This window comes from Nannospalax galili, unplaced genomic scaffold (assembly GCF_000622305.1).
Source record: "Nannospalax galili isolate Female #2095 unplaced genomic scaffold, S.galili_v1.0 scaffold747, whole genome shotgun sequence".
In the NCBI taxonomy this organism is placed as follows: domain Eukaryota; kingdom Metazoa; phylum Chordata; class Mammalia; order Rodentia; family Spalacidae; genus Nannospalax; species Nannospalax galili.
The window spans coordinates 474,480-501,227 of record NW_008357686.1 but is presented as its reverse complement, the minus strand read 5'-3'; the positions used below and the strand labels follow the sequence as shown (position 1 = coordinate 501,227).

Sequence of the window (26,748 nt, the reverse complement as noted above, 5' to 3'; positions counted from 1 at the left end):
CTGAATGAAAGGCTTCGAACATGAGGCTAAAGAAGCACACTACGTTCTCTTGGAAATAAGTAGACATTTTTGTGGTGGTGGGATCAAATCCTGTGTGCCTGGTTGATTTTTGTTAACTTCACACAAACTAAAGAAACCCAGAAGGAAGGAACCTCAGCTGAAGAATTTCCTCAATCAGATTGGTGAGTGGGCATATCTGTGGGGCATTTTCTTGTTTGTTGAGTCATTTGGGAGGGTCAAGTCCACTGTGGGTGGTGCCACTCCTGGGCAGGTAGTCAAATCATTAGAATCTTTAACAAAATTTACAGCAACAGTGTGTATGAAAATTAGTCCCTGAAAGACTATAGCAGCGAGTGCCCTAAATGTCCAGATAAGAAGTTTAAATTAAAAAAAAAAAAAGTTTAAATCAGCCGGGTGTGGTGGTACACGCCTTTAATCCCAGCACTCTGGAGGCAGAGGCTGCCGGATCTCTGTGAGATCGAGGCCAGTCTGGTCTACTCAGTGAGTTCCAGGTTGGCTGGGGCTACAGGGAGACCCTGTCTCCAAAAATAAAGAGAAAGAAGTTTACATCTGATCACTGCTGTAAATTAAGCTGGCAGCAAAGGGAAGAGAGAGGGAGCAATAATGCACAGGTAAGCTCAATAGGACTTCCTTATTACTTGGATATTTTGGAGAGCAGGGAAGATGAAAGAGAGGGGCTCAAAGCTTTTTAAAAATATTGTATTTATTGGGCTGGAGAGATGGCTCAGCGTTTAAGAAGACTAGTTGTTCTTGCAGAAGACCCGGGTTCGAATCCCAGCACCCACATGGCAGCTAACAAGTGTCCTTAACTCCAGTTCCAGGGGATCCGACAGCCTCTTTGATCCTCCGCAGGCATTGCGCGACACGGGTGCACTCACATACATGCAGGCAATACGCTCATACACATAAAATAAAAATAATAAAGAAAATTTAAAAATATATATCGTATTTATTATTTTTATTTTATGTATATTGCCTGCATGTAGGTAAGTGTGCCTGTGTCATGCAATGCCTGCAAGGACAGAAGAGGCCATCGGATCCCCTGGAACTGGAGTTAAGGACAGTTGTTAGCTGCCATGTGGGTAATGGGATTCGAACCCAGGTCTTCTGTAAGAACAACCAGTGTTCTTAACCGCTGAGCCATCTCTCCAGCCCCATGCTCAAAGCTTTTAAATCTCATCTTTGTCCTTTTTTAAGTGGTACCACTCCCTAAGAAAGTATGGTCTGAAGGTCTAAGTTCAGTGGTAACGTATGCAACACCAAAATTAAAAAGGCAATCAGGAGGAAGTACTTAGAGTAGGAGAAAACGGACATAGGATTCTGTTTTAAAAAAATGTTAAAAGTATTGTTTTACCAAACAATGGGTCAAACAACTGCAGCGAGACAGACAGACAGACACACACACACACACACATAAAAACCTTTCCACATCACATACATACTTTTCCACATAAAAAAGACAAAGATGAAGTTATAGGAGTGCTCAGGATAGCCAAGATAACATGAGGGTAACAGTTGTATATAATTGTAATATTTTCAAAAATAATTTTCCCATCCAGTCCTTCCTACCCTTTTCCCTTTGTTCATAGCTCAATAAAGATACCAACACCTATCCCTGTCGCCCAAGCCATAAATCTAAGAGTTATCTGTTTTCCCTTCCTTTTCCTTCACCTGGAGGTCCAATCTGTCAGCAAATTCCATCAGTTCTATCTCCAAGACATGCCTTAAATGCACCCATTTCTCCTTCTACACAGACACTACCCCACAATGGGTACTATTATCTCTGGTCTGAACTTTCTGCAATATCCATCTGGTCTCTAGTGTGTGTGTGTGTGTGTGTGTGTGTGTGTGTGTGTGTATGCTCATGTGTGCTGGGTATAGGTGTGTGCACATGGTGCATGTGCATGTGGCCAGAGGACATCCTCAGATGTCATTCTTCAGGTGCTGTCTACTTTGTTTTTTGAGACAGGGTCTATCACTGGCCTGGAACTTGCTGAGTAGGTTAAGCTGGTTGGCCAGCGAGCCCTAGAGATCCATTTACCTGTCTCCCCATCTCCAGCACTGGGATTAGATGTATGCATCATCATGCCAGCTGTTTTCTAATGTGGGTTCTGGGGGTGAATTCAGGCATAGCAAGCACTTTACCAACTGAGTGAGCTATCTCTCCAGGTCTCTCTTCCTACTCTACAACCCTCTTTTTTTTCCTTAAAAAATGTTTTATTATTTTATGTGTATGCATGTATTGCCTGCATGTATGTAAGTGCACCCGTGTCGTGCAATGCCTGCAGAAGACAGAAGAGGGCATCATATCCCCTGGAACTGGAGTTGCAGATGGTTGTTAGCTGCCATGTGGGTGCTGGGATCCAAACCCAAATCTTCTGCAAAACAGCTAGTGCTTTTTAACTGCTGAGCTATGTATGTAGTATGTTCAGCAGTGGGCCTTACTGTGAAGTTCTGGTGGGTAACCAAGGGGCAATGGCCAGTATTTTTTTGAGGGTCCATGGGACCCCTGGTCAAAAGCTTCTAGAGAGGGAATCTATTCCTGGCATTAAGGGTTTTTTTTTGTTGTTGTTGTTGTTAACTTATGATGTCTAGAAGGGGCAATGTCCCCCTGTTATAGGGTAACTACTTTTAATCTCTTTTAATAATGTATATGTATATACTTTAAGAAGCTTCTATAGTGGAAGGTTTCCACATGCTTTTTAAAAAGGCCTTTAGTGCTATTTATCCCTCCTCATACTCCCTCCTCTGCCCTGCCCTCCCATTTTTCAACCCCCACTTAACCTTTCTACTCTAAGGTTCCCCTTTCCCCCTTCATATCAGAGCCTGCACCTGACATTGATATCAGGCTTAGTAATCTAAGGCTCAACATGTTACAGGACATGGGGGAGAACCTAATACTAGTTTTCTACTAAATTGTTATCATATTAAACTGACTCCTAATGACTTATACCCATAGATCAATGCATCTCTCAACTCTCACCAGAGAAGTTTCCTTATGCAGCAGATGGTGATTCACACAGAGAACCACAACTGGCCAATGTGCAGAGAACAAGAGGCTGCAGATTGCTTATCCCTGAAAGGGAACCTATATCGAATTTCTGCCTCCCAAGGCTCAGGAATCATTTCAGAAGAGGGGGCAGAAAGATTGTTAAGAACCAGAGATGGTGGATGACCACAAGGAAACAGAGTTTTCTAGACAGCTGGGAAGTTACTTATATAAATTCACAACAATGGTGACAACATGCACAAGTCTCATGCAAGCTCAAACCAGACAAAATCCTAGCACAGATAGGAAGAAGTGGCTAAGAAATCCCAACCCAACCTAAGGAACTTTTGGCAACCGATGGCTGCCAGGAGGGGAGAATCAGTCTTTTTCAAGGATGTGATTCATTAGGTTAACCAGGCTCCAGAGGATGACCACACGAAAGGACATTTGGGGGCACAAATTAGATTGTATAGGCTATATACATATATGTGTATATATTACATATAATATGTATTATATATAATAGAGTACATTAAATTGGTCAGGGGGCAATAACAGTACATATTGGGAAGGGGATCTAAATACCATCAAATTACATTGTATGAAAATCACAAGAATTAAATAAAAGTTTAAAAATAAGGTGGAGACTGTTTGAAGAAGACACCTGATGTTGACCTCTGACATCCACATCCACATGTACAGGTGAATCTCCCTCCCTCCAAGTTAATTGGATCATGTCATTAAGACCTGTTCCATCCATGGTGAGAATATTTGAGCTGGGAAAAAGTAATTTTTGAGATTCCTACTTGTGGGTATTTGAAGGAGAGAAGAATTTCAGAAAAGAGCCCCAAAAAGAGATTGTTGGGTTTAGAACAAAAATCAAAGGAGGAGAGTTTCAGGAAGGGCTACTATACATGTTATTTATTGAAAAAAGAGTCAAAGATCCTTTCCCTGTTAGAAGCTCACTGGCACCTTATGGGCAGAGAAACAGGAGAGGAGTCAGACTGTGAGCAGTTACGAAGTGAATCCAACACTATTGCAGGTAGCTTTCTCATTGAAGAAATGTGATGTGAAAAAAAAACAGTCTATCAACCTGAGGGAACCCCGGAGCCCGTAATTGCTTTGGTAGGATGAGAGAACAGCACGTTTACAGAGGGAAAGGAGTCTTTGAGGCTGTAGCAATGAATTGAGAGGTAAAATTATGATAGCCTGGTAGTGTAAGGAGGAATGTGTCTTGTTCTGGGCCTTCAGGGCTAGGCAGTGGAAGGAACGGGGCATGACACAGAATGAACAACTGGCACCCTAAATTCTAATGGGCTAATACACAGAAATGGGCTGTTGTATGTGCTTTCAGATCTCATGACAGCTGAACACTCCCAAGTCCAGCACTTTAGCATTTCTTCTGAAGCGGAAACAGTATCCAAGTATACATATGTAGCTAGAGGATTCCAAAGGTGAATTGTTGCCTAAAGTTCTAGAATTGGCAGTTGATTCCTGCAGGGAAACTGGATGCTTGGTCATGATTAAGATAGAGCATAAATCATTATACAGGTCTCTAACTTCTATCTTAATGCTTACTACTTATCTGGTCTTGAACTTGGGAAGGAGACCCTTTTCAACACTCAGAGGATTTGAAGGCAAAAGTAGGTTGAATCCTGGCTCTCAAGTTTGACTGGGTGATGACCCTGGGCAATTACATGACTGGCTTTTTCCCACTACTGCTGCTGAAGGTAATGTTTGAACCTGCAAAGTCAGGATGCATGGAGTGACCTACGTTGGAATCCACCATTGCCTTCACTTGCTGGCAGAACAGGAAGAGGCAAAAGCAAATACATCAAGAGGGCACTTTCTTTGACCACCTTTGCTCATTTCATGGTATTTCCACTGATGCTCCACTGCTCTGACCCTTGTCTTCACATCATCTCCTAATGTATTTGGACAGTATAATCATTATGAATGGGAACTCTAAAGTTCTAAACTCTAAGGTGCATGGGTTCAAATCCCAGAACAGCCACTTTTTAGCTGATTTTCCTTGGGCAATTTACTTCAATGGTCAGTGCCTCAGTTCCCTCCCTTGTAAGATGGGGGTGTCAACACTACTTACTTCATGCATTGACTGTGAAGGGAAGACAGCTTATGCATTTGGCAAGCATTCACATACTGGTTGTTTTAAGAACTATTATGTCGGGGCTCAGCATTTATCAGCACCTGCTGCTTTTGCAGACAGCCCAGGTTTGGTTCCTGGCACCCACATGGCAGCTTACAATGAATGGCCTATAATTCCTGTTCCAGGTGATCTGATGCCCTCTTCTGGCTTCCAGAGGTGACAGTGCATGCATATGGTGCACTGATAAACATGTAGACAAAACACTTATATACATAAAAGTAAATAAATAAAAAAATGAAAAGAACCTTAGTGTAAATATTCCTTAATATTTGTGGAAGGCTTCACCTATTATCCATATCTACTGGCGAAAAAGTACTTCTAGAAGTTTGAGGACAGGTCCTTGGCTTTGAGGCACAGCCTTGAAAGATCTAAGACTTCTGCTAGATTACATACAAGGTGACCATATCATCAACACTGGGAGGCTTATGACAGTGACAGTGATATTAATAATTTTCTGGGAAAATAAGTATTAATAAGGGCTGTCCTGGAAAACCAAGACCTGCAGTTACACAAATTAAATAGAAAATAAAGACTAAGGGGCTGGGGAGGTGGCTTGGTGAGTACAGTGCTCGCCATGTAAGCCTGAGGACCTGAGTTTGTTCTTCAGCACCCATACAAAGCTAGGTGCAGTGGCAATACAGGCTTGTCATTTCAACACTGAGGAGGCAGAGACAGGTGGATCCCTGGGGCTCACTGACCTACCAACCTAGCCTTATGTGTACCAGGGAGAGACTCTGCATGAAAAAACAGAATAAACAAAAAATCCAAAGTGGAAGACGGCTGCCTGCACAAGACCTGCAAAGACCACACCAACCCACATGTCAACGTGGATGGAGGAGAACGTCACAAGGCCGCACCCCTAGATGAAGAGTGACAAAGGGAAAGACCCTTTTCTGGTTTGGTTTCATTTTTCAGGGATGAGACCCCCAACCTTAAGTGATGCCCTAAACACATGCAAATAAGGGCAACACTAATTTGACTCAGTAGGTTGTAGAAACAACAAGGTAGAGGGCTCTTGAGGAACAACACCTGAGGTTGACTTCTGGCCTCTACATGCATGTGCACCAGCACAATATGTCTACCCTGACACACATACACACAAAGAAAATGAAGACTAAATGTTAAAAGTACTGAATTTAGAGCCACTGTATTACCAATTTAGATACACTACATTACTGCAAACACTCTAGATTTGGTAAGTATAAAAAGGTGTAATAGTGATTCTATGAACTGTGGTTAACAAGATCTTTTACCTTACCAGCTGTCTCAAATCCCCAGAAGGTAGTCAAACTAAGTTATCCAGGATGGGGCTATAGAGACACTGTTCATTCTTGCTGGATGTGCTGGGTAGCTTTAGTTGTTAAGTTGACACACCTGGGCTGAGGGAGCCTCAATCGGGGAACTGCCTCTATTGGACTGGCCTGTGGGTGTCTGAGGGGCATCTTCTTGATGAGTGATGTGGGAGGGCCCAGTCCACTGTGGGTGGTGCCACCCCTGGGCAGGTGGGCCTGTGTTGCATAAGAAAATAGGCTGAACAGGGGCCAGGGGAGCAAGCCAGTAAGCAGCATTCCTCCGTGGCCTGTGCTCCAGCTCCTGCTTCCAGGTTCCTGCCCTGAGTTCCTACCTTGGGCTCCCTGGTGAACTGCGACTTGGGAGATGTAAGATAAATAAACCCTTTCCTCCCCAAGTTGGTATTGGTCAGAGTATTTTATCACAGCAATGAAGAACAAACTAGGACAGTCAGTGTTATCACAGCAATAGAAAGTAACTAATACGCTGGATAAACCCTCTCTTATTATAGAAATTGCCAGTGAATATTATAAACAGGAATATGCTAAATATTCAAAATACTTAGGAGAACAAGCTATTTTAATTCCCTCCCTGTAGTTTGGAAGCACTACTTATACACAATTGAAATGTTGAGTAAAAATCCAACTTATTCTTTCAGTAGAATAGTTTCTCTAAAGACAGAAGCAAACTTATTCAAATTTAATGACCCTAGTCTGAGCATGTACTTGAATAATAAAACTGTGTTTATTTACATACGACATACCACATATAATATATAGTATATAAATATTATTCTAATTTGATTAAGTTAATGAGCTCTGCGTATACTGTATTATCAGATTATGTAAACTAAAGTCATGAAATAAGTTCAATCGCAAAAACACATATAAGGTTTTGTGTATGGACACCAAGCATGGTTTAATTGGAAATTCTTATTCTTTATTCTAATTTCAAAACATTATGTGCTTTAAAAAAATTTCCAACATGTCTTTTTTGTATCACACTCCTAAAATGAACAAGATATCAGTAAAGTTTTCTGAAAAGTTACTTTAAAAGTTAAATACCACTGTCTGGGCATCACAGTGACAGAGAATTTAGTAAATGCAGACAAATGCAGGTAGCAATTTAAGCAACAAGCACAGGAAGGAGTGGCAGCTTCCCCTGGTGGGGCTCCAGATGTGCTTCCCATGACCAGGGTCCTCTTAGAGGCAGTGAGAAGACAAGAAGTTGCAAAACAGATTGTATATTCTTTTTGAAATGACCAGACAATCTGTAATCAGAATGCTACTTACTGTGTATTTCCAGTTGCTTGGCAAGTGCTGAAGGGTGGGCCACCTGCCCAGAGAAAAAAGGACAGATACTCTTCTTCCATTTCCCTTTGTGTGTCAGCCCAAGGCCAGTCACACCTGACTCTCACACACAACACACTAAAAAAATTTTTTTTGAGATAATGTCTTATACCCACGCTGACCTGGAGCTTGCTATGCAACCCAGGCTGGATTTGAATTCATGATCCTCCTGCCTCAGTGTCCCAAGTGCTGGGATTACAGGTGTGTGTGTGTGTGTGTGTGTGTGTGTGTGTGTGTGTGTCCAGGATTGGTTTGAACATTCTTATTTAGAGCTTACTCAGTCCATCCAATGTAGATACAGATAAACTAGTTACATATTATTTAGCTACTTAAAGCACACAGGCATTTATAGCAAACAGATATACTGTCACAGATAACAAGATTTTGAATGATATGAATATTAGAATTAAGAAGTGAAAATGTAACTAAAAGAATTTAAGAATAAATGTGGGAGGGCAGGGAATAGATGGTGAGCCTGAGCCTTTAAATGCTATGCCATCTCTCCAGTCCAAGGGCAGGGAATTGAGAAGGGTTGGTTGGATACGGTGGGAAGTGAACTGGTAAGTGAGACAGAGACCAAAAGTGTAGGAAAAGGGTGTTGAGTGGAGCAGCTAAATATTGGATTGCTGGATTTCTTTGTTCAAGACAGAGGCTTCAATAATTCTCTGTGCTACGTGTGGGCTCCCACTGCAGAGGAAAGATTTAGTGTACACAGCTGTGTGCAGAGACCCTCCCACCTCTGATGCTCTCTTGGCTCCCTGTGTGTAAGATACTACCCAGGCAACTTCTCTCCTTTCCCTTTCTCTCTGGACTTGGGCTTCTGGTTACATTTCTCTGGGTCATTCCACCTCTTCCCAAATATGTCTCTGAGTAGCAGCAGCCTTCATAAAATGTGTCTTCAAGTGTTAAAACACAAATCCTTAAACATACATGTGAGCCTGCATTTTAATATTTCACCAGAGTGGACATTGTGGCAGATAAAGGATAAAAGCAGAGACAGTACTTCTAAAGAGAGATGATTTCATCATTCAGAGGGAAGCAACCTGTGAGTGACGAAGAAAGCTATGATCTGCTGCTGTCTTTTCCTAAGTAAAGGCACTTGAAGGAGATATTTCTAACTGACAGCAGCATAAAATCTAACAGCTTCAAAGTCTACCCTCTTGAAACAATAGCCTAATACCCAGCAGTCACATACACAATAAAACCACATCTAAGAAAAACAAGCTTCAGTAATAAGTTATTAATACCTGCTCCCCAAACAGGAGTTCGAAAACTAAGCTGGTAACAGATCTATAGAATAAAAACACATGCAGACTTTTCTAAACCAAGAAAGAAGCAGAGACGGCAGCTAAAGGCCTGGTTGAGCCTGCACACTGTGGGCCAGCCTCCAGAAAAGGGTTCTGTTCTTCAAAACCTGTGAGATTATCACAGTAGTTCTTCTTGGGGGGACAAGGGGCAGGAAAGGGGCATAGGGGAGTGATCAGGCGTTAACATTTCAGTTCCATGCACAACCAATCACAACAGAGTTCAGCTGTTGAAAGGATCCTAGAAGCCAGGATCCAAATCTCTCACTGCATGGCACAGAGGCTGTGTGGCAGAAACTCCTGCACGTAGGTGGCAGCTGCCTTGGAGAGGTAGGTCATGGTGCCAAACCTGCCACTGGGTGCACTGTCATACAGAAGAGTACAGATGCCAGATGCGGGATCCTTTGCCAACATGATATCATCTGCGCCAAGGGTTTTCTGTTTGGTTTTGAAGGGTAGGAAAACACAGGGAAAAGGAAGAATTACCAATTCAACAAATTAAAAGTCTGATTAGCATAACTCGGAGCTTCCTCTGCATCACCAATTCATTGCTTCTTAGGTTACTGAGCCAGGAGAGGGTCAGGGTTATGTACAAAAGGATGAATGAGTTTCTATGCATGTATTTGCCACTAGACCCCCCATCACCACAAATTATTTTTCAATTACTGTTTAGAATTTTCCATTGTAAGCATTTTAAAATTTTATTATTTTTATTTTATTTTATGTGTATGAGTGTATTGCCTGAATGTCTGTAAGTACACCAGTGTCATGCAATGCCTGTGGAGGTCAGAAGAGGGTGCTAGATCCCCTGGAACTGGAGTTATTGGACAGTTGTTAGCTGCCATGTGGGTGCTGGGAACTGAACCTGGGTCCACTGCAAGAGCTCTTAACCACTGAGCCATCTCTCCAGCCCCAGCATTTTTGAAAGTTAAATATACAGTAATAGTTAATTAAATGGTTCATATCTGTTAATAAGAGAGATAATATCAGCATTTGGAAATCACCCTAGTGGGACACTAGTGGGCTACCTTCTAGTACTCTGATCTTGGCTTGTGCTCTTTTACCTACCTGTTATTTATTTATTTTTATGTAATTTTGTGTATTTCAAATATAGAAAATCATCTTTATACCCCCTTCCCCTTTGGCACCCTCCCAAAGCCCCCCTCCCCCGCTGGAGTTCATACATTCTGTCATTTGTTTTAAGGCCTATCATGTAGAGTTAATATCCCCAGATGTCCCTCAGTGCAAGTTCATCCACTGAGATCTAGTCAGCCTATCTAGCGTCCCTCCCTTTAAGAAGATCAGCTCTTCCTCACCCAGCAGTAATCAGCTGCCAATAATCCTTTGACTAAGATTGGGGCCTGGTGCTCATTGCCACAGTTCTGTGCTGGGTTTTTGTCTGCTTTTATGTTTGCATGGGTCTTGTGTATGCTGACACTGTTGCTGTAGGTTTGTATGTGAAGAGTCCCAGGAGCCTGTAGGACTATTTCTGTCTGGTCATGCACCTCCTACAATCTTTCTGCCCCCTCTTCTGCAATGATCCCTGAGCCCTGGGTGGGTGGACTTCAATATAGGAGACCTGTCCAAGGACCCACACTCTGCAGACTCTTATTCTCTATGTTTTGGCCATTTGTGACATTTTGTGTTCCTGACCCTCTGTTGCATGAGGGAGCATCATTGATGAGAACTGAAGATGCATTAGTGTTCTCTTCATCCCTTCTTCTATGTTCCGTGAGCCTTAGGTGTAGAGGTTGCATCCTAGATGTTCTACTTAGACTTGGGCTATTCACAATCTCTGTGTGTGACCAGTTGTTGAAGTTTGTAATTATCTCTGTCTTCTTTGATGGGTGGTGACTGGGATACTTGTCTATAGATTTAAGGATCCATATTACATTTGTCTAGGGATGTGACAGCCTTTGAGTTTTCTCTAAGATCTATTATCTAGCTGTTATTTCTTTCTAATCCAACTTAGTTCAAAAACACTAAGTATTCCAAAACGAAAGTCTATGTCTAAAAGGGATTATATTTTCTGATACATGGGCTGACATCAATCTCGAGTATTTAAAACTGAGTACTCTTGAATACCTTTGTCTTCTGTCACAGTGGCTAAGAGAGCAAAATATCTCCTATATACTTTGGAAATTTTTCTGTAGACAATGCTCTGCCCTTTATGTGCTTTTCCTCTCAATATAGGCAACATTTAGAACACTTTCAATAAAAAGTTTGTATTTCTTTTTTAAAAGACTGAAAAAATATTTTATGTGTATATCGCCTGTATGTATGTAAGTGGACCCGTGTCTTGTAGTGCATGCAGAAGTCAGAAGAGAGCACCGGATTCCTCTGGAACTCAAGTTACTGATGGTTGTTAGCTGCCATGTGGGTGTTGGGAATAGAACCCTGGCCTCTGCAAGAGCAGCCAGTGCTCTTAACTGCTGAGCCATATTTCCAATCCCTTTAAAAGACTTTTTAAAATTATTTATCTCTGTGTGTGTACCACCATGTACATGTGCATGCAAGGTGCCCTCAGAGGCTAGAAGTGCAGATCCCTGGAACTGGAGTTATAGGCAATTGTGAGCCCCTTGATAGAGGTGCTAGGGACTGAACTTGGGTCCTCTGGAAGAGCAGGAAGTGCTCTTAACCTCTGAGCCATCCCTCTAATGCCAGCAGTTTGTATTTCTAATGTGGTTAATTTTCTGGAAAATTTTTCAAGGAAATGAAAAAAATGTAGACGTGAAAGTTTCACTTTTAACATTTCCTTGCAAGTCCAAGGAAAATCATAAGCAAATTTTCTTTTTTCCTACTAGGAAAGGATATGCCACCTAATAGTGCCTATTAAGTCCTTTAAATTACAAAAAGCATCGTGAGCAGGAGTTGGAAATATAATGTTAATGCTATGCTTCAAGGCTTTTCAGGGAAAAGAATAATACTTCTTGAGTTCCAGGCAACTTTACCACTAAAAGCTAACCACAAAACACATAGGATGGGGAAGGCAGATAAAAGGAGTTTGCATTTGATCAATAGGTGCTGTGCTGTAGTCATCTGTGAAAATGTCACATTGAATTCCATTAATATGTATAATTAATATGTACTAATAAAAAATAAAATCCGGGTGTGGTGGCACATGCCTTTATTCCTAGCACTCAGGAGGCAGAGGCTGGCAGATCTCTGTGAGTTCAAGGCCAGCCTGGTCTACATAGTGAGTTCCAGGCCAGCTGGGGCTAACCCTGTCTCAAAAAGACCAAAATAGATAGATAGATGATAGATAGATAGATAGATAGATAGATAGATAGATAGATAGATAGTGAGTGTTCCAGGCCAGCTGGGGTTAACCCTGTCTCAAAAAGACCAAAATAGATAAATAGATAGATAGACAGAATAATGATAGATAGATAGATAGATAGATAGATAGATAGATAGATAGATAGATAAAATAAGATGGGCTGGGAGTGTAGCTCAGAGGCAGATCACTTGTCTAGAATGCAATGACTTATATCCACAGTACTTCAATCAATTAATCAGTCATTCAATCAATCAAACAATCTAGTTTTTAAAAAAGAAAAAGCTCCACATACTTCCTAACAGTGGCCATCTTTTAGCCCATCTGTTTTGCAAACAGAGATCAGTTACTACAAAGGGGCTCCAGAAAAGAGCTATGAGGAGGAGGATACAAGAATATGACCTCAGTTTTGTGAGGAGCTTGGAATTTATTACAAAACATCCTCCTTTGAGAAATCTACAGGTTTACCTATCTGTTTTTTTTTTTTTAATTTTTGGAGACAGCATTTCATGTAGCCCAGGCTGGTCCTGAACTCACTATATAGTTGAGGTTGGCCTTGAACTCTTAATTGTCTTGCTTCCACCTCTTGAGTGCTGAGATTACAGGCGTGCATCACATCAGGTTACCTACCTGTTCTTGAAGGAACAAATCATTGGCAATATGCACTATTTTTTCCACAGCAATGATGCTTCCGATGCTATGAATTTCAATATCTGCCAGCATGGTGAGGACGAGGATGGCTTCAACCAGAAGCTGACGGTACTCTGGCTGAGGTACACGATTCAGGACAGACTCCACATGGACAGAGAATTTAATCTCACCTGGAGTCATCTGTAATGGAAAAAAAATCACTTCCTAGGAGATCATTACCTGAGAGCATTAAACCTTTTCTCTGAAAAGCAGTAAATATTCTGTAACTGCAAGTATGGCTTCAGTCCCATTGATAGAACTGAGAAAATCTGTTCAACCCTTTAGAAAGCCACTCTGACAATGCACGACAAGAGAAAGTGTCAGTGCCCTCTAACCCATAATCCTATTTCTAGGAGTTTGTCTTAAGAAAATGATTCAGAGAAGAAAAAGGCTTTGTGTGCAAGAAAGTTTATAGTAGCATCAGTCACAAGCCTAAAACCAGAAGTACCCTAAACATGGCAATGAATGAGTAAACAATAACATATTGTATGGTGATGTCAGGAGTCCCTATGAAGCTATTTATGAGAACAAATCTATGATATAGAGGAAAATTTTAAGTCAAACTGGAAGTGATATATATATATATATACATGTATGTATATATATGTATATACATATATAAGAATTATGTAAAATATCTACATGCTGTTAGAATAAAATAGACATTAAGAAATTAAGTTATTTTTGGGTGGAGTAGATTGATGAATGATTTTTGGAAAAATTATAGTGACTTTATACTCTATAGAAGCAAGTAGATTTGGAGTCTAAAGACCTGGGTTCAAGTCCTGTGTCAGTTATGAGTAAAATGACCTTGGATAATCAATCTCTCTAAATTTCTTTGCTTATCTGTAAACTGGGAAGAACAATCTTTTCTTAGTTATCTCACAAAGTTGTGCTGAAAATCAAATTAAATAATATAAAAGTGCTTAGAAGATTCTTAGGGGTACTAGACTGGTATACATTATTACTAATTAACATTTTAATATTGTTCAAAGGCGCTGGGTGTGGTAGCACACACCTTTAATCCCAGCACTTGGGAGGCAGAGGCAGGCAGATCTCTGTGAGTTCAAGGCCAGCCTGGTCTACATAGTGAGTTCCAGGCCAGCTGGGGCTACAGGGAGACCCTGTCTCAAAAATGCAAAAATAAATAAAAAAATAATATTGTTCAAAGGCACAGAAAAAACTTATAGGTAATATGGTGTTCTTTACTACAGAAAAGGCTTGTAGGCAGCAATTAAGGTCTAAAGCATTCATTCACTTTCAGGACTGGCACATACAGTTGCTATTTGAAACAACCCCAGTTTTTGAGAATTTTATGCTTGTTAATTCAAAAACAAATCAAAAGCATTTAATAATCAGTACCTGTGGTTTGTGGCAATGTTTTCTAACCATGGTTATATATTAGCTTCAGTCTATAGATTTAACAAAATATAGATGCTCAGGTTCCCATTCTAAATCACTAGGTTGGACAAAGGAGCTCAAGTTACTCTAATATATAATTAGAATTCCAGACAAGCATGGATCTACAAGTATTCTATTAGAGAAAGGTGGGAATGAGTGAGATAGGGGGACTTTTATGTCATTCCATTCTTTTTTGATTTGTATCCCTTCTGCTTTTTCCAACTCTCCATTTCACAGAGACTAAATTGACCATTAAAAGAAGCTGTTGTTATTAATAAAACATATAATTATTCTTGTGTGTGTGCACATGTGTGTTATGCCTGTCTGTGAGTGTGTTTGCCCATGAACACACATGTGGCCAGAGGCTGACATAGGATGCCGTCCTCAATTGTTTTTCCATCTTTTTTTTTGAGACAGGGTCTCACTGAAGCTGGAGTGCCCCATCTCAGCTAGACTAGCTAGCCAGCAAGCCCCTAGACTCCACTTGACTCCACCTCCTAAGTGTTAGCATTACAGGCTTGCACTGCCATACCCAACTTTTTTATGTAGGTGCTTGGGATCCAATCTCTGGTCTTTATGCTTGCATAGCAAAGCACTTTACCCATGGAGGCATCTCCCCAATACCATATAATTATTCTCTATCATTCTTGTTCCATTTTAAAAAGCATTCTCTCCTTCAAATGCATTTAAGTCAGTTAATGTATAAAAGGATAGGCTTGTTACTTTGAAAAGTGATCACTGAAATATTTCAGACATTCACGCTTTCTATCACATAAATGTAAAAGATAGAATCTTACCTCCCTAGTGGTTGAAGAAGGAAGAACAAATCCTTCCACAGAAAGTCCATGACACTGCCAAACAAAAAAAAAAACGTGTTACCAGGGACAAGCTAACAAGCAGAAGGCTGGAAGGAGAGACTTCATATTTCTTTTCTAAAAACACATTTTAGTGAGTTTTTGTGCATTTCATATAGTAGATCTTAATCAAATTTAGACACCCTCCCCCATTCATACTCCCTATAGCACCCCCACCAGATTTAATGCATTCCATCATACACATTAAGTCCTATGCAGTCAAGCATTCGTACCCAGATGTCCTTCAGGGTACATTCCTCCATCTGGATGACCCACAGCCTATCTAGAGTCTCTAGAGTTTGTCCTCTGCTTAGGGAAATGGAGTAGGTTGGCAAGATCTCCCTTCTGGGATAGGCCAGAACCAAAATTCAGTGAGTATCTAGGGCATTATCATGATTTGTCCCAGAGCCATCACAAATAGGCCTTAAAGAGCTGGTAAGATGCCTCAGCAGGTAAAGGCAAGGTGCTTGCTGACAGTCATGCAGCCTGATGACCTGAGTTCAATTCCTGGATATGTAAAGGTAGAAAAAGATAACTGACTCCATGAAGTTCTCTGACTTTCACATACATGCTGTGGCATGTGTGTCCCCCCAACCCCCCATCATGCACACACACATACACATACACACAAGCAATTTCTGTTCTTGTGGACTTTAATTCTACAGAGAGAAACAATTAATAAACAGTAAATAATGTATCTAAAATGTGAAAAGATGATAGAAAAAGTAGGACAGGATGAAAATATTAATGGGGGACTTTGCTTGAACGAGTACGGATGACTCAGGTCCAATAAATGCATATCATGAATTATTTTCTAGAGCCTAAGTCATTTGAAGGACTATTTAATTTTTTTTTGTTTTAGAACAGTCCAAGGACTGTTTTTTAAAAATATTTTTTATTATTTATTTTTATTTTATGTGTATGCATCTATTGCCTGCATGTACGTAAGTGCACCCATGTCGTGCAATACCTACGGAGGTCAGAAGAGGCTGTCGGATCCCCTGGAACTGGAGTTAGGGACAGTTGTTAGATGCCATGTGGATGCTGGGATTTGAACCCGGGTCTTCTGCGAGAACAACCAGTGTTCTTAACCACTGAGCCATCTCTCCAGCCCTGGATTAATGTTTTTTTTAAAGTATTTATTATTTTTATTTATTACCTTTATTTTTATGTGTATGAGTGTATTGCCTGCATGTATGTAAGTGCACCTGTTCTGTGCAATATCCTCAGAAGTCAGAAGTGAGCGTTGGATTCCTGTGGACCTGAAGTTAGTGGCCAGGTGGGTGCTGGGAATCAAACCTAGGTCCTCTGCAAGAGGAGCCAGTGCTCTTAACTGCTGAGCCATCTCTCCAGCCCCCTATTTAATTTTTACAATTCATTTCTATTTTATGTATATGAGTGTTTTTGCCTACATGTATGTGAATGCACTTGTGCACACAATGCCCATGGAGGTGAGAAGATGGCATTAGATACCTGGAATTGGAGTTAAGGACTTGTTAGCTGCCATGTGGGTGCTGGGAACTGAACCTGGATCCTCTGGAAGAGCAGCCAGTGCTCTTAACCACTGAGCAATCTCTCCAGTCCCCATTTGATTAAAAAACATGTGTGTGTGTGTGTGTGTGTGTGTGTGTGTGTGTGTAAGTCAGAGGACAGTTTGCAGGAGTCGGTTCTCTCCTTCCACCACACGGGTCTCAGGGATAGAACCCAGGTCATCAGTCTTGGAGGCAAGTTCCTTTACCAGTCCACGATTAGGCATCTTTATTACAAATCATTTTGGCTTTACATCATAGCTGCTTTTTAAAAAAGGTAACCACAGATTCAACTCCTGGATGACAAAGAACAGATATTTTCTGTAGTCCTTACACAGTAACTGGGGTAGAGCACCTAATACATATCTATTAAATTGAATTATAGTAATCCATGCATAACTGGAGAGATAAAATACATATTGGTCACTATCATAGTAGTGTTAGCTGGAAGGAAAGCACATTGTGGGTGCCCTTTGAAATCACGATCCTCAGAGCGAATAATCTGAGGAATAAACTTTCACCATTTCTGAAGTATCATCTGATTATGTCCCTGGAAGAATTATCAGTGTGAAGACAGAAAAAAAGACATAAATAAAAGCTATGGTGTCCTGGATGAAGTACTTTTCATGTCCATATTAAGGGCAATGAAGCAAAAAGTGGACCTAAGAGACTATAAATGAAGCACATGGGATGGAGATATAGTTCAGCTGATACAGTGTTTGCTTCACATGCACGAAGCCCTGGGTTTACTCCCTAGAAGAGCATAAACTAGGTATGATAGTACTCATGTGTAATCCAAGCAGTCAGTAAATGGAGGCAGAAGGATCAGTTCAAGGTCATCCTTGACTACAAATTGAGGCCAGCCAGGGATACATAAGAACCTATCTCAAGGGCTGGAGAGATGGCTCAGCGGTTAAGAACACTGGCTGTTCTTGCAGAAGACCCGGGTTCGAATTCCAGCACCCACATGACAGCTAACAACTGTCCGTAACTCCAGTTCCAGGGGATCTGACAGCCTCTTCTGTCCTCCACAGGCACTGCATGACATGGGTGCACTTACCTACATGCAGGCAATACATGCATATACATAAAATAATAAATAAAATATTAAAAAAAGAACGTATCTCAAAAGAAAAAAAGGGGGGGGCTAGAGAGATGGCTTGGTGGTTAAGACCACTGACTGCTCTTGCAGAGGACCTAGATTCAAATCCCAGCACCCACATGGCGGCTGACCATCCATAGCTCCAGTTTCAGGGGATCTGATGCCCTCTTCTGACCTCCACGGGCATTGCACGACATGGGTGTGCTTACATGCATTCAGGCAATACACTCAAAACACATAAAATAAAAAAAAATAATATATAAAAGACTGTACTAGTATAAATAAGACCAATGAATGAGGACAGTGTTCTTTGTGATCCTCTAAAACTATCAGTACTATAATGGTGTGATATGCCCTTATATATCTGTGGCAAAACAGGCCTTAGAAATAAAAACAAATGTTAGTGACACCAAGAATCTTTGTGCCAGGTGTGGTGGTGGTGGTGCATGCTAACAATCCTAGCACTCAGGAGGCTGAAGTAGGAGGATCTTGAGTTGGCACCCAGCCTTGACAATGAAACCGTGTTTTAAAAAAATCAGCAATAATAACAAAGACAAAAATAAAGAGAAAACCGAGAGTGTTTCTGAACTAATAACATCATTGCAAGTTTGCATCCAAAGCCAAAAATATTGGCAAGAGCTGCCTATATAAACTCCCCATGTACTTCACTTGTTTCACTGTGGTAATGTGGTTATGAAAAGCTCATAGCGACAAGTAACATTCCAGCTCATGGTAAATACAAAGTGAGCTCCTTAGCATCAATTATTGACTAGCAGCAAATGTATTACAATATGTCACAATGTTCAACTGTAGCCCCAGAGAGGTTATGATTTTTAAAACTGAATTTAGAAACTATTCAATGGGGCTGGGGAGATGACTCAGCAGTTAAGAGCACTGGCTGCTCTTGCAGAAGACCCAGGTTTGATTCCTAGCACAGACATGGCTGCTAACAACCATCCATAACTCCAGTTCCAGGGGCTCTGATGCCCTCTTCTGATCTCTGCATGGCATTGTACAACACAGATCCACTTACATATGTGAAAGCAAAACATTCATACATATAGAATAAAATAATAAATAAAATAAAAATATAATAGCAGTAAAGAAAATAGACTAATGCTGGGCTTGGTGGCACATGCATTTAATCCAAGCACTTGGGAGGGAGAGGCCAGCCTGGTCTATATGGTGAATTCCAGGCCAGCTGGGGCTACAGGGAGACCCTGTCTCAAAAAAGACAAAAAAGAAAATAGACTAAATTATCAATAATGCCACAGTAATAAATCAAATTATTTTGTTTTCTTTTAGATTACATTTGAGTAGTTCATCTTTATGTAATTACAATCATGTTATAATTATTACATATCTTAGCCAAAGAGACTTAGGATTTCAAGAAAGGACTAAAGAGAGCAACAGTGTGTTATGCTCACCTTCTGCAAAACTTTCCAGACTTTTTGATAAAACCCAATTGGGACTCTATTTAGTGCTCCATCCAGCCTTCTCCGGCGTTGCCACTGACCTTGACGACTATCTCTAGATGTCTGTTGACCATATGTACTAGGAAAGGATCCACAACTTGCAGGAATACAGGTTGCAGGGGACTTTGGAGAAGAGAGTAAAAGAAAAGAAAATCAAAAGTGATCTCTGTTCCTCTGGTTAAGTACCACAGCACAAGTAATGATAAATACTCTGCAGAATTATAAAGCATACATGAAGTGAAAGAGCCTGACTAGCAACATGAAAGCTAGTCAATGTACATATAGCCAGCAGTGCTGTAACTTTGTACAATCATTTTAGAAAGACATCTGGTGATTCATATGAATAGCCATAAAACTACCAATGACATGGGTCATTCTACACTGGCTTTGTACCTCACTGTCTCTGTTAACTGGCTTTGTTTTTTGCTCTCATGGCCTATAATATAATGCATGATTGGAATCATGCAAAGTATGTTCTCTAGTCACAGGACAATTAAATTAGAAATTAGCAACAAGAAGAAATGAGAACCCATATAAATATATGGAAAACAAATAGCATATTCCTAAATAACTAGTGCATAAAGAAAACAATCTAAGGAATAGCAGAAGTACTCTGAGATGAAAACAAATGAAAACAAATAAAAAACTTATGCAATAAAGTTGAAACAGTATTTAAAGACAAATTTATGCTACAAGTAAATGCTTGTATTGAAAAGGAATAGATGGAGCTGGGCGTGGTGGTGCATGCCCTCAATTCCAGCCCTTTGGAGGCAGAGGCACGCAGATTTCTGTGAGTTCAAAGCCAGCCTGGTCTACATAGTGAGTTCCAGGCCAACTGGGGCTACAGGAAGACCCTGTCTCAAAAAGACAAGAAAAAAGAAAAGAAAAGCTGGATGTGGGAGGCTAATACCTGTAATCCCAGCACTAGGGAGGCTAAGAGAGGACTGCCACAAGTTTGAGATCAGTATGGGCTGCATAATGGAGTTCCAGGCCAGCCTGGGCTACAGAATGAGACCCAGTCTCAAAAAATTACAAACATCTCAAATCAATAACCAAACTTTCCACATTAAGACAACAAAAAGACCACAGTAAAATGAAAGCAAACAGAAGGAAGAAAATAACAGATATTAGAGTAGAATGAAAAGAGAGAATAGGAAAATAAAGAAGACTAATAGAACAACAATAAATTTTGGTAACAGTGATTGAATATAGGGCCTACTATATGCTAAGCAAGTGCACCTCCACTAAGCTTGTATTCTCAGCTTCTTTTGAATGCTTTTTCTTGTGAGATAGGGTCTTGTCAAGTTGTTCAAGTGGCTTTGAACTAATTCTGTAGCCCAGGCAGGTTTTGAATTTGTGATCCTCCTGTCTCAGCCCTCAGAGTAGCTACGATTACAGATTTGCAACACCAGGTTCAACTCAAAAGGTGATTCTATGAAAATACCAACTAATGAAAGAATATAGTTTTTGTTGGTTATTTTTGAGATTTCTTTTTTGGAGTACTTTATTATTTCTTATTTTGTGTGTATCGTGTATTGCCTGCATGTATGTAAGTGCACCCATGTCGTGCAATGCCCACAGAGGTTAGAAGAGGCCATTGGATCCTCTGGAACTGGAGTTATGGATGGTTGTTAGCTGCCATGTGGGTGCTGGGCATTGAACCTGGGTCCTCTGCAAAAGCAGTCAGTTCTGTTAACTGCTGAACCATCTCTACAGCCCCTATTTTTGAGGTTTCTTTTGAGACAGGGTCTCATAGCACAGGTTGGCCTGGAACCCACTACGTAGCCAAAGCTAGCATTGAATTCATGACCCTTCTGCCTCTACATCACATACATCACAAGTGTTGGAATTACAGGCATGTGCCACCACACCAGGCTCAAACAGAACAATCTTTACCTAAATGGACCAAGAAAAAAGAGGAGAGAATCAACTCCAGTTACACACACACATATATGATTATGGTGATAAAGTCATACCATCAGTGTCTATATGCTAAGAAATTACATAACCTAGGTGAACTGTAAAAATTTATAGAAAGCTAGAGTCACGCTTGGGTATTGGCTATTGCCTTGGTGTGCTAGAGTCCTCGAAGAATAACTGCTGACCTTATTCACTGGCTGTGGACCTCATGGCACAGTCAGGCACTATGCTAGTGACATTCGTCAGGTTAAAAAAAATCATAGAAAGACACAAACTACCAAACTGATAAAAACAGAAAATAACAAATTACTTATAAAATGTAGCCAGATTAAGAAGGCCAGAAATTCCTACAATGAAAAGCCCAAGCATAGATAGATGGCATAGATAATGCCACAGAACATTTAAAGATTACAAGAGAGCTGAAGTCCAGTGCTCTTTATGAATATATATTCAAAAATCTTCAACAAAGTACTATTAAAGTTAATTCAGACTGGGCATGGTAGTCCACGCCTTTAATCTCAGTAGAGGCAGGCAGATCTCTGTGAGTTCAAGGCCTGTCTGGTCTACATATTGAGTTCCAGGACATCTAGGGCTACAGGGAGACCCTGTCTCATAAAGACCAAAGAAAAAAAGTTAATTCAATGGATTGTATGCCATGATGAAGTGGGATTTATTCTAGCAATTCAAGCCTTTAAAAATACCTAAACATGGGAGCTGGAGAAATGGCTCAGTAGCTCACAACTGCCTGTAACTCCAGCTCCAGAGTATCTGACATCCTCTTCTTGCCTTTGTGGGTATTTCACTCGTGCACAAACTCTCTCTCTCTCTCTCTCTCTCTCTCTCTCTCTCTCTCTCTCTCTCCACACACACACATAATTAAAAATAAAAAAATTTAAATCACCCAAACATTTTAAAAATCACCTAAAAAATAAAATAAACACCTAAACATCAATTATTATGATGCATTACATCAACAGAATAAAGTATAATAACCACATCACCTGAGTAGAAAAACTAACAAAATTCAACCTGAATTCATGATTTAAAAAAAAACACCCAGCAAGCTAGGAACAAAACAGAATTTCCTCAACTTATATAAGGCTCACGGTTTTCTCAAAAAATACACAAGGAATAAAGACTGATGCTTTCAACCCTTAAGAACATGACAAGAATCCCACAATCTCACCACTTCTATTCAACATTGTACTAGGGGTTCTAACCAGTACACTTGAAGAAATAAAGAACATTCCACTTGGGAAAGAGAATGAAGACTATTTCTATTTGACGATAACATGACCTTATATACAGAAACTGCTAAGGAATTTGTTAATAAACAACTTCAAATAATACATGAGTTCAGTACAGTTGTATGAGTTTAAATCAACAGCAAAAGTCAATTATATTTCACTTGAATAGGTATTTCAACAAAGAGGATGTGCAAATGATCAAGAACTATGTGGAAAGATGTCAGTGTAACTTATTATCATAAAAATATAAGGCAAACTACAATGATTTATCAACTGTTACCTGTCTGGGATGGCCATTGTCTACTAAACAAAACATAATAACGTTGGTGAGAACATGAAGAAACTGGAAGGTGTGAGAATGACTGTTCTGAGAATGTCTTCTGTTATAAATATGGACATGATTCTTTTATAAAACAAACAAGGAGGGAATATAGGAATGACTTCTGGACAATCTTTTTTAAAAAAGTATTTTATTTATTATTTTTATTTTATGTGTACTAGTGTATTGCCTGCATGTAGGTAAGTGCACCCCTGTCATGCAATGACCACGGAGGACAGAAGAGGCCATCAGATGCCCTGGAACTGGAGTTACAGACAGTTGTTAGCTGCCATGTGGGTGCTGGGATTTGAACCCAGGTCTTCTGCAACAACAACCAGTATTCTTAACCACTGAGCCATCTCAGACCCTGTCTCAAAAAAGATCAAAAAAAAAAAAAAGAAAAAGAAATTTTCTTTTTCTTTTTTTTTTGTCCAGCCCCACAAACAGAATCTTATCTAACATTATAATCAAAGTTAATCTTATGTTTTGAGGTCATTTAACAGTATTTTAACTTGTTAATAATGTAAACGAGCTTACTAGACTTTGGAATCTTCTTGTAACCTAAAAATATAGCCTCAATCTCTCATGATCTTTTCTTGCCCCTGGCCCAATATAGTGTGTGTGTGTGTGTGTGTGTGTGTGTGTGTGTGTGTGTGTTGTGAAAATATCAAACTCTGAAAGCAGCAAATATTTATTGGAATTATACTATTTATGTTGTAAAAAAGATGGGATTAGGTCGATAACATCTCTATGTGGTTGTGTGTGCTATTCTGGGTCAACAGGGGTCAGATAGGGAAAATCTGTTGATAAGATAGGTTCCTCATTCCTTCACACATATCATGCTGAGAACCTGGGTTCAATTCCCAGCACCCTCACAGTGGCTAGCAATCGTCTGAAAGTCCAGTTCCAGGGCGATCCAACGCTGACTTCTGACCTCTGTGGGCATTGCATGACACAGGTCCACTTACATACATGCAGGCAATACACTCATACACTAAAAAATATTTTTTAAATTTAGAAATTTTATGTGTACGAGTCTTATGCCTGCATGTGTGTAAGTGCATCTGTGTTGTGCAGTGCCCATGGAGGACAGAAGAGGGCGTCAGATTCCTTGGAATTGGAGTTATAGATGGTTGTTTGCCACCATGTGAGTCTAGATTCTAGACCAGAACCTGGGTCTTCTGCAAGAACTACCAGTGCTCTTAACTGCTGAACCATCTATCCAGTCCCATAAACAAAATATTTTTAAAAAGACAATATCAAGCATTGATGAGGATGTTAAGAAAGTAGAATGCTTATTATACATTGCTGTAGAATGTTTATACATTAGAAAAGTCTGGCCATTCCTCAAAATGCTAAACATAATTATCCCATTGCTTCCTGTCTGTGTTGGTGAATCTTAATTGTAAACTTGATTGGATTTAGAGTCCCCATGGAAACAAAAACTGTGCATATCTGTGAAGGATTTTTGGGATTAAGAAGACTCACCCTAATGTGGTGGAACCATTCCATGGGATAGGGTCCTGGACTACATAAAAAGGAGAAAGGAAATAAAACGAAAGGACATGAAGGAGGAAGGGGATGCTTTGGGGGTACCTGAGAGGAGTAGGGCATTGGAGGTTAACATGATCAAGACACATTGTTTACATGTGTGAAGTTGTCAAATAATAAATAAAGATATTTTACTGAAAAAGGAGAAAGGGAGCTGAAAACCAACACTCATCTCTCTTTGATTCCTGACTGCAGTTGCAATGTGACCAGCTACCTCATGCTTCTGCGGACATGCTTTCCCTCCCATGATGGACCCTCAAACTGTGAGCCAAAATAAAGATTCCTTCCTTAAGTTGCTTTTGTTAGGTATTTTTTTCACAGCAACAAGAAAAGTAACTAATATACTCTCCTAGAAATATATATATGTGTGTGTGTGTGTGTGTGTGTGTGTGTGTGTATGAGAGACATATGCACTTACAGAAACGGTGTCAGCATGCACAAAACCCATGGAAACTCAGACAAAAACCCAGCACAGAACTGGGGAAATGGGCAGCAGGCCCCAACCTTACAGAGAACTGTTGGCAGCTGATTACTGCTGGGTGAGGGAGGGTTGATATTTAAGGGAGTGACTCTAGATTTGCTGACTAGACACCAGTGGATGAATGTGCACTGAGGGACATCTGGGTACGATGCTCGACTGGATTGGACTTAACATATATGACAGAATGCAGAAAGTCGGGTAGAGGGGGGTGTGGGGGGCACAGATGGGGGAGGGTGTCTAAACTTGATTAAGATCTATTATATGAAATGCACAAAAATTCAAAATGTTAAAAAACAGAAATATGAGAGAAATGAAAATGTATATCCATGTAAAAATTGCACATGAAGGTTGATAGCATTATGTATTAAAGCCATTCAGATGTCCATTTACTGATGAACAGATAAATAAAATGTGATATATCAGTACTATGAGTTATTATTCTGAAATAAAAAGGAATGAAGTATCAATATATACTGCAACATAAAGAATCTTTAAAAAAATATAGCAATTAAAGGAGGAAATACATTGCTTAAAATGATTGATGGTTTAGATTTAGAAATAAATATAAAACAATTTCTAAGAAATATTTTCTAAGAAAATAACATCTCTCATTTTAATTTCCTAAATCACTAAATATTGCTATGCAAAATAAAGAAGTGCTTCAAAACATTTCCATTGGCAAATGACTTCCATATAGATCGCAAATAAAACGCCATGCAATTAATTGTATTGTGAATTTCCTAAGCAATACTTCTCTGTCTTTTTTAATCCAAATGACTTTATTGGGCTTGCTAACAGAGCATAGGGTTGGGGTTTATTTACAGAAGAGTAAGTGCCCCTCACACTTACGGCTGGGTTGGAAAGTCCACACTCAAAGATACATCCTGTGACTTCCAGACAGCCGCACAAAATGGCGAGAGAGGTGCCTCATGGTGTTCTTGGTTTATATATCCTTAGTCCCTCCTCCACATGTAATTAATTTTCATTGTCTTTTCTCTTCCACCAAGATCAAAAGGGTGTCAAATCAGAAAATGCATGTAATCTGATAGAATTCAATTCAAACTGTTTTCCAAAATCAAGTATCAGTAGTTCTGAGTTTTTGGATAAAAGTCCATTGACACCATCCTCATTAATATGGATATCACAAAGTTGGCCAGATGCAGGATGCTTGTTTATAGTTAGCCAAAATACTGTTTCCAATAAATCTCTGATTTTTGTTTGGCTGTCATCTGACCTAAATCTCTGTGAGATATAAAATAACTCAGTTGTGCATGGCAGAGACTTTGCTTCTTATGCTGGGGACAGGGGAGGCCTCTGTTATTTTTGGATTCTGGTCTTGGGAGGGCAGATTCTCTGGAATGGACCTCCCACTTCCCCTGAGACCCAGTTGTGGTCCTCACTCCACAGGTGGTCCTGGGTACCCAGGCCTTGATGTTGGACCTCTCCCATTCCCAGGCACCAAGAGGTTTTCCGTTATTATTCTTCTACAGCTCCAGGATGCCTCCACCTATGCCCTAACTGAACTTCTAGAGATAAATCACAATCTGAGAAGTTAACAAAAGAAAGTGCTGTAATAACTAAACTGATACAATTCTCAAACTAAAAATATATAATTGGAACTTAGACTATAAATTCAAAATAATTACTACTATAATTTTTGAATACTGTTTACTGACAAAATTGTACTGCCAAACTTCAAAAACAATGTGAAATTTGCCACTCTTCCCATAATCTGAGTTTGCCATCCATTCCCTTTCCAAATTCTCAACCTATACAAAGAAA

The 26,748-nt window shown here is 40.0% G+C and overlaps 1 protein-coding gene and 1 non-coding gene across 3 annotated transcripts in view; one reads left to right on the top strand and one right to left on the bottom strand.

Moving 5' to 3' along the window:
• Nucleotides 1-8,745: 8,745 nt before the first annotated feature.
• Phka1 (phosphorylase kinase regulatory subunit alpha 1) overlaps nucleotides 8,746-26,748 on the bottom strand; it is a 195,553-nt gene continuing 177,550 nt past the window's right edge. For both annotated transcript variants that reach the window (XM_008855548.3, XM_029557441.1), the window contains 4 exons: nucleotides 19,401-19,571; nucleotides 15,286-15,339; nucleotides 13,028-13,228; nucleotides 8,746-9,558 (listed from right to left, as the gene is read on the bottom strand). In XM_008855548.3, coding sequence (XP_008853770.1) covers nucleotides 9,385-9,558; nucleotides 13,028-13,228; nucleotides 15,286-15,339; nucleotides 19,401-19,571 — 600 coding nt within the window. In that variant the 3' untranslated portion in view covers nucleotides 8,746-9,384. The remainder of the gene's footprint in view (nucleotides 9,559-13,027; nucleotides 13,229-15,285; nucleotides 15,340-19,400; nucleotides 19,572-26,748) is intronic.
• Nucleotides 21,485-21,609, top strand: LOC115068033. The gene has a single exon (XR_003847401.1). It is a non-coding gene; the product is annotated as a small nucleolar RNA SNORA3/SNORA45 family (small nucleolar RNA).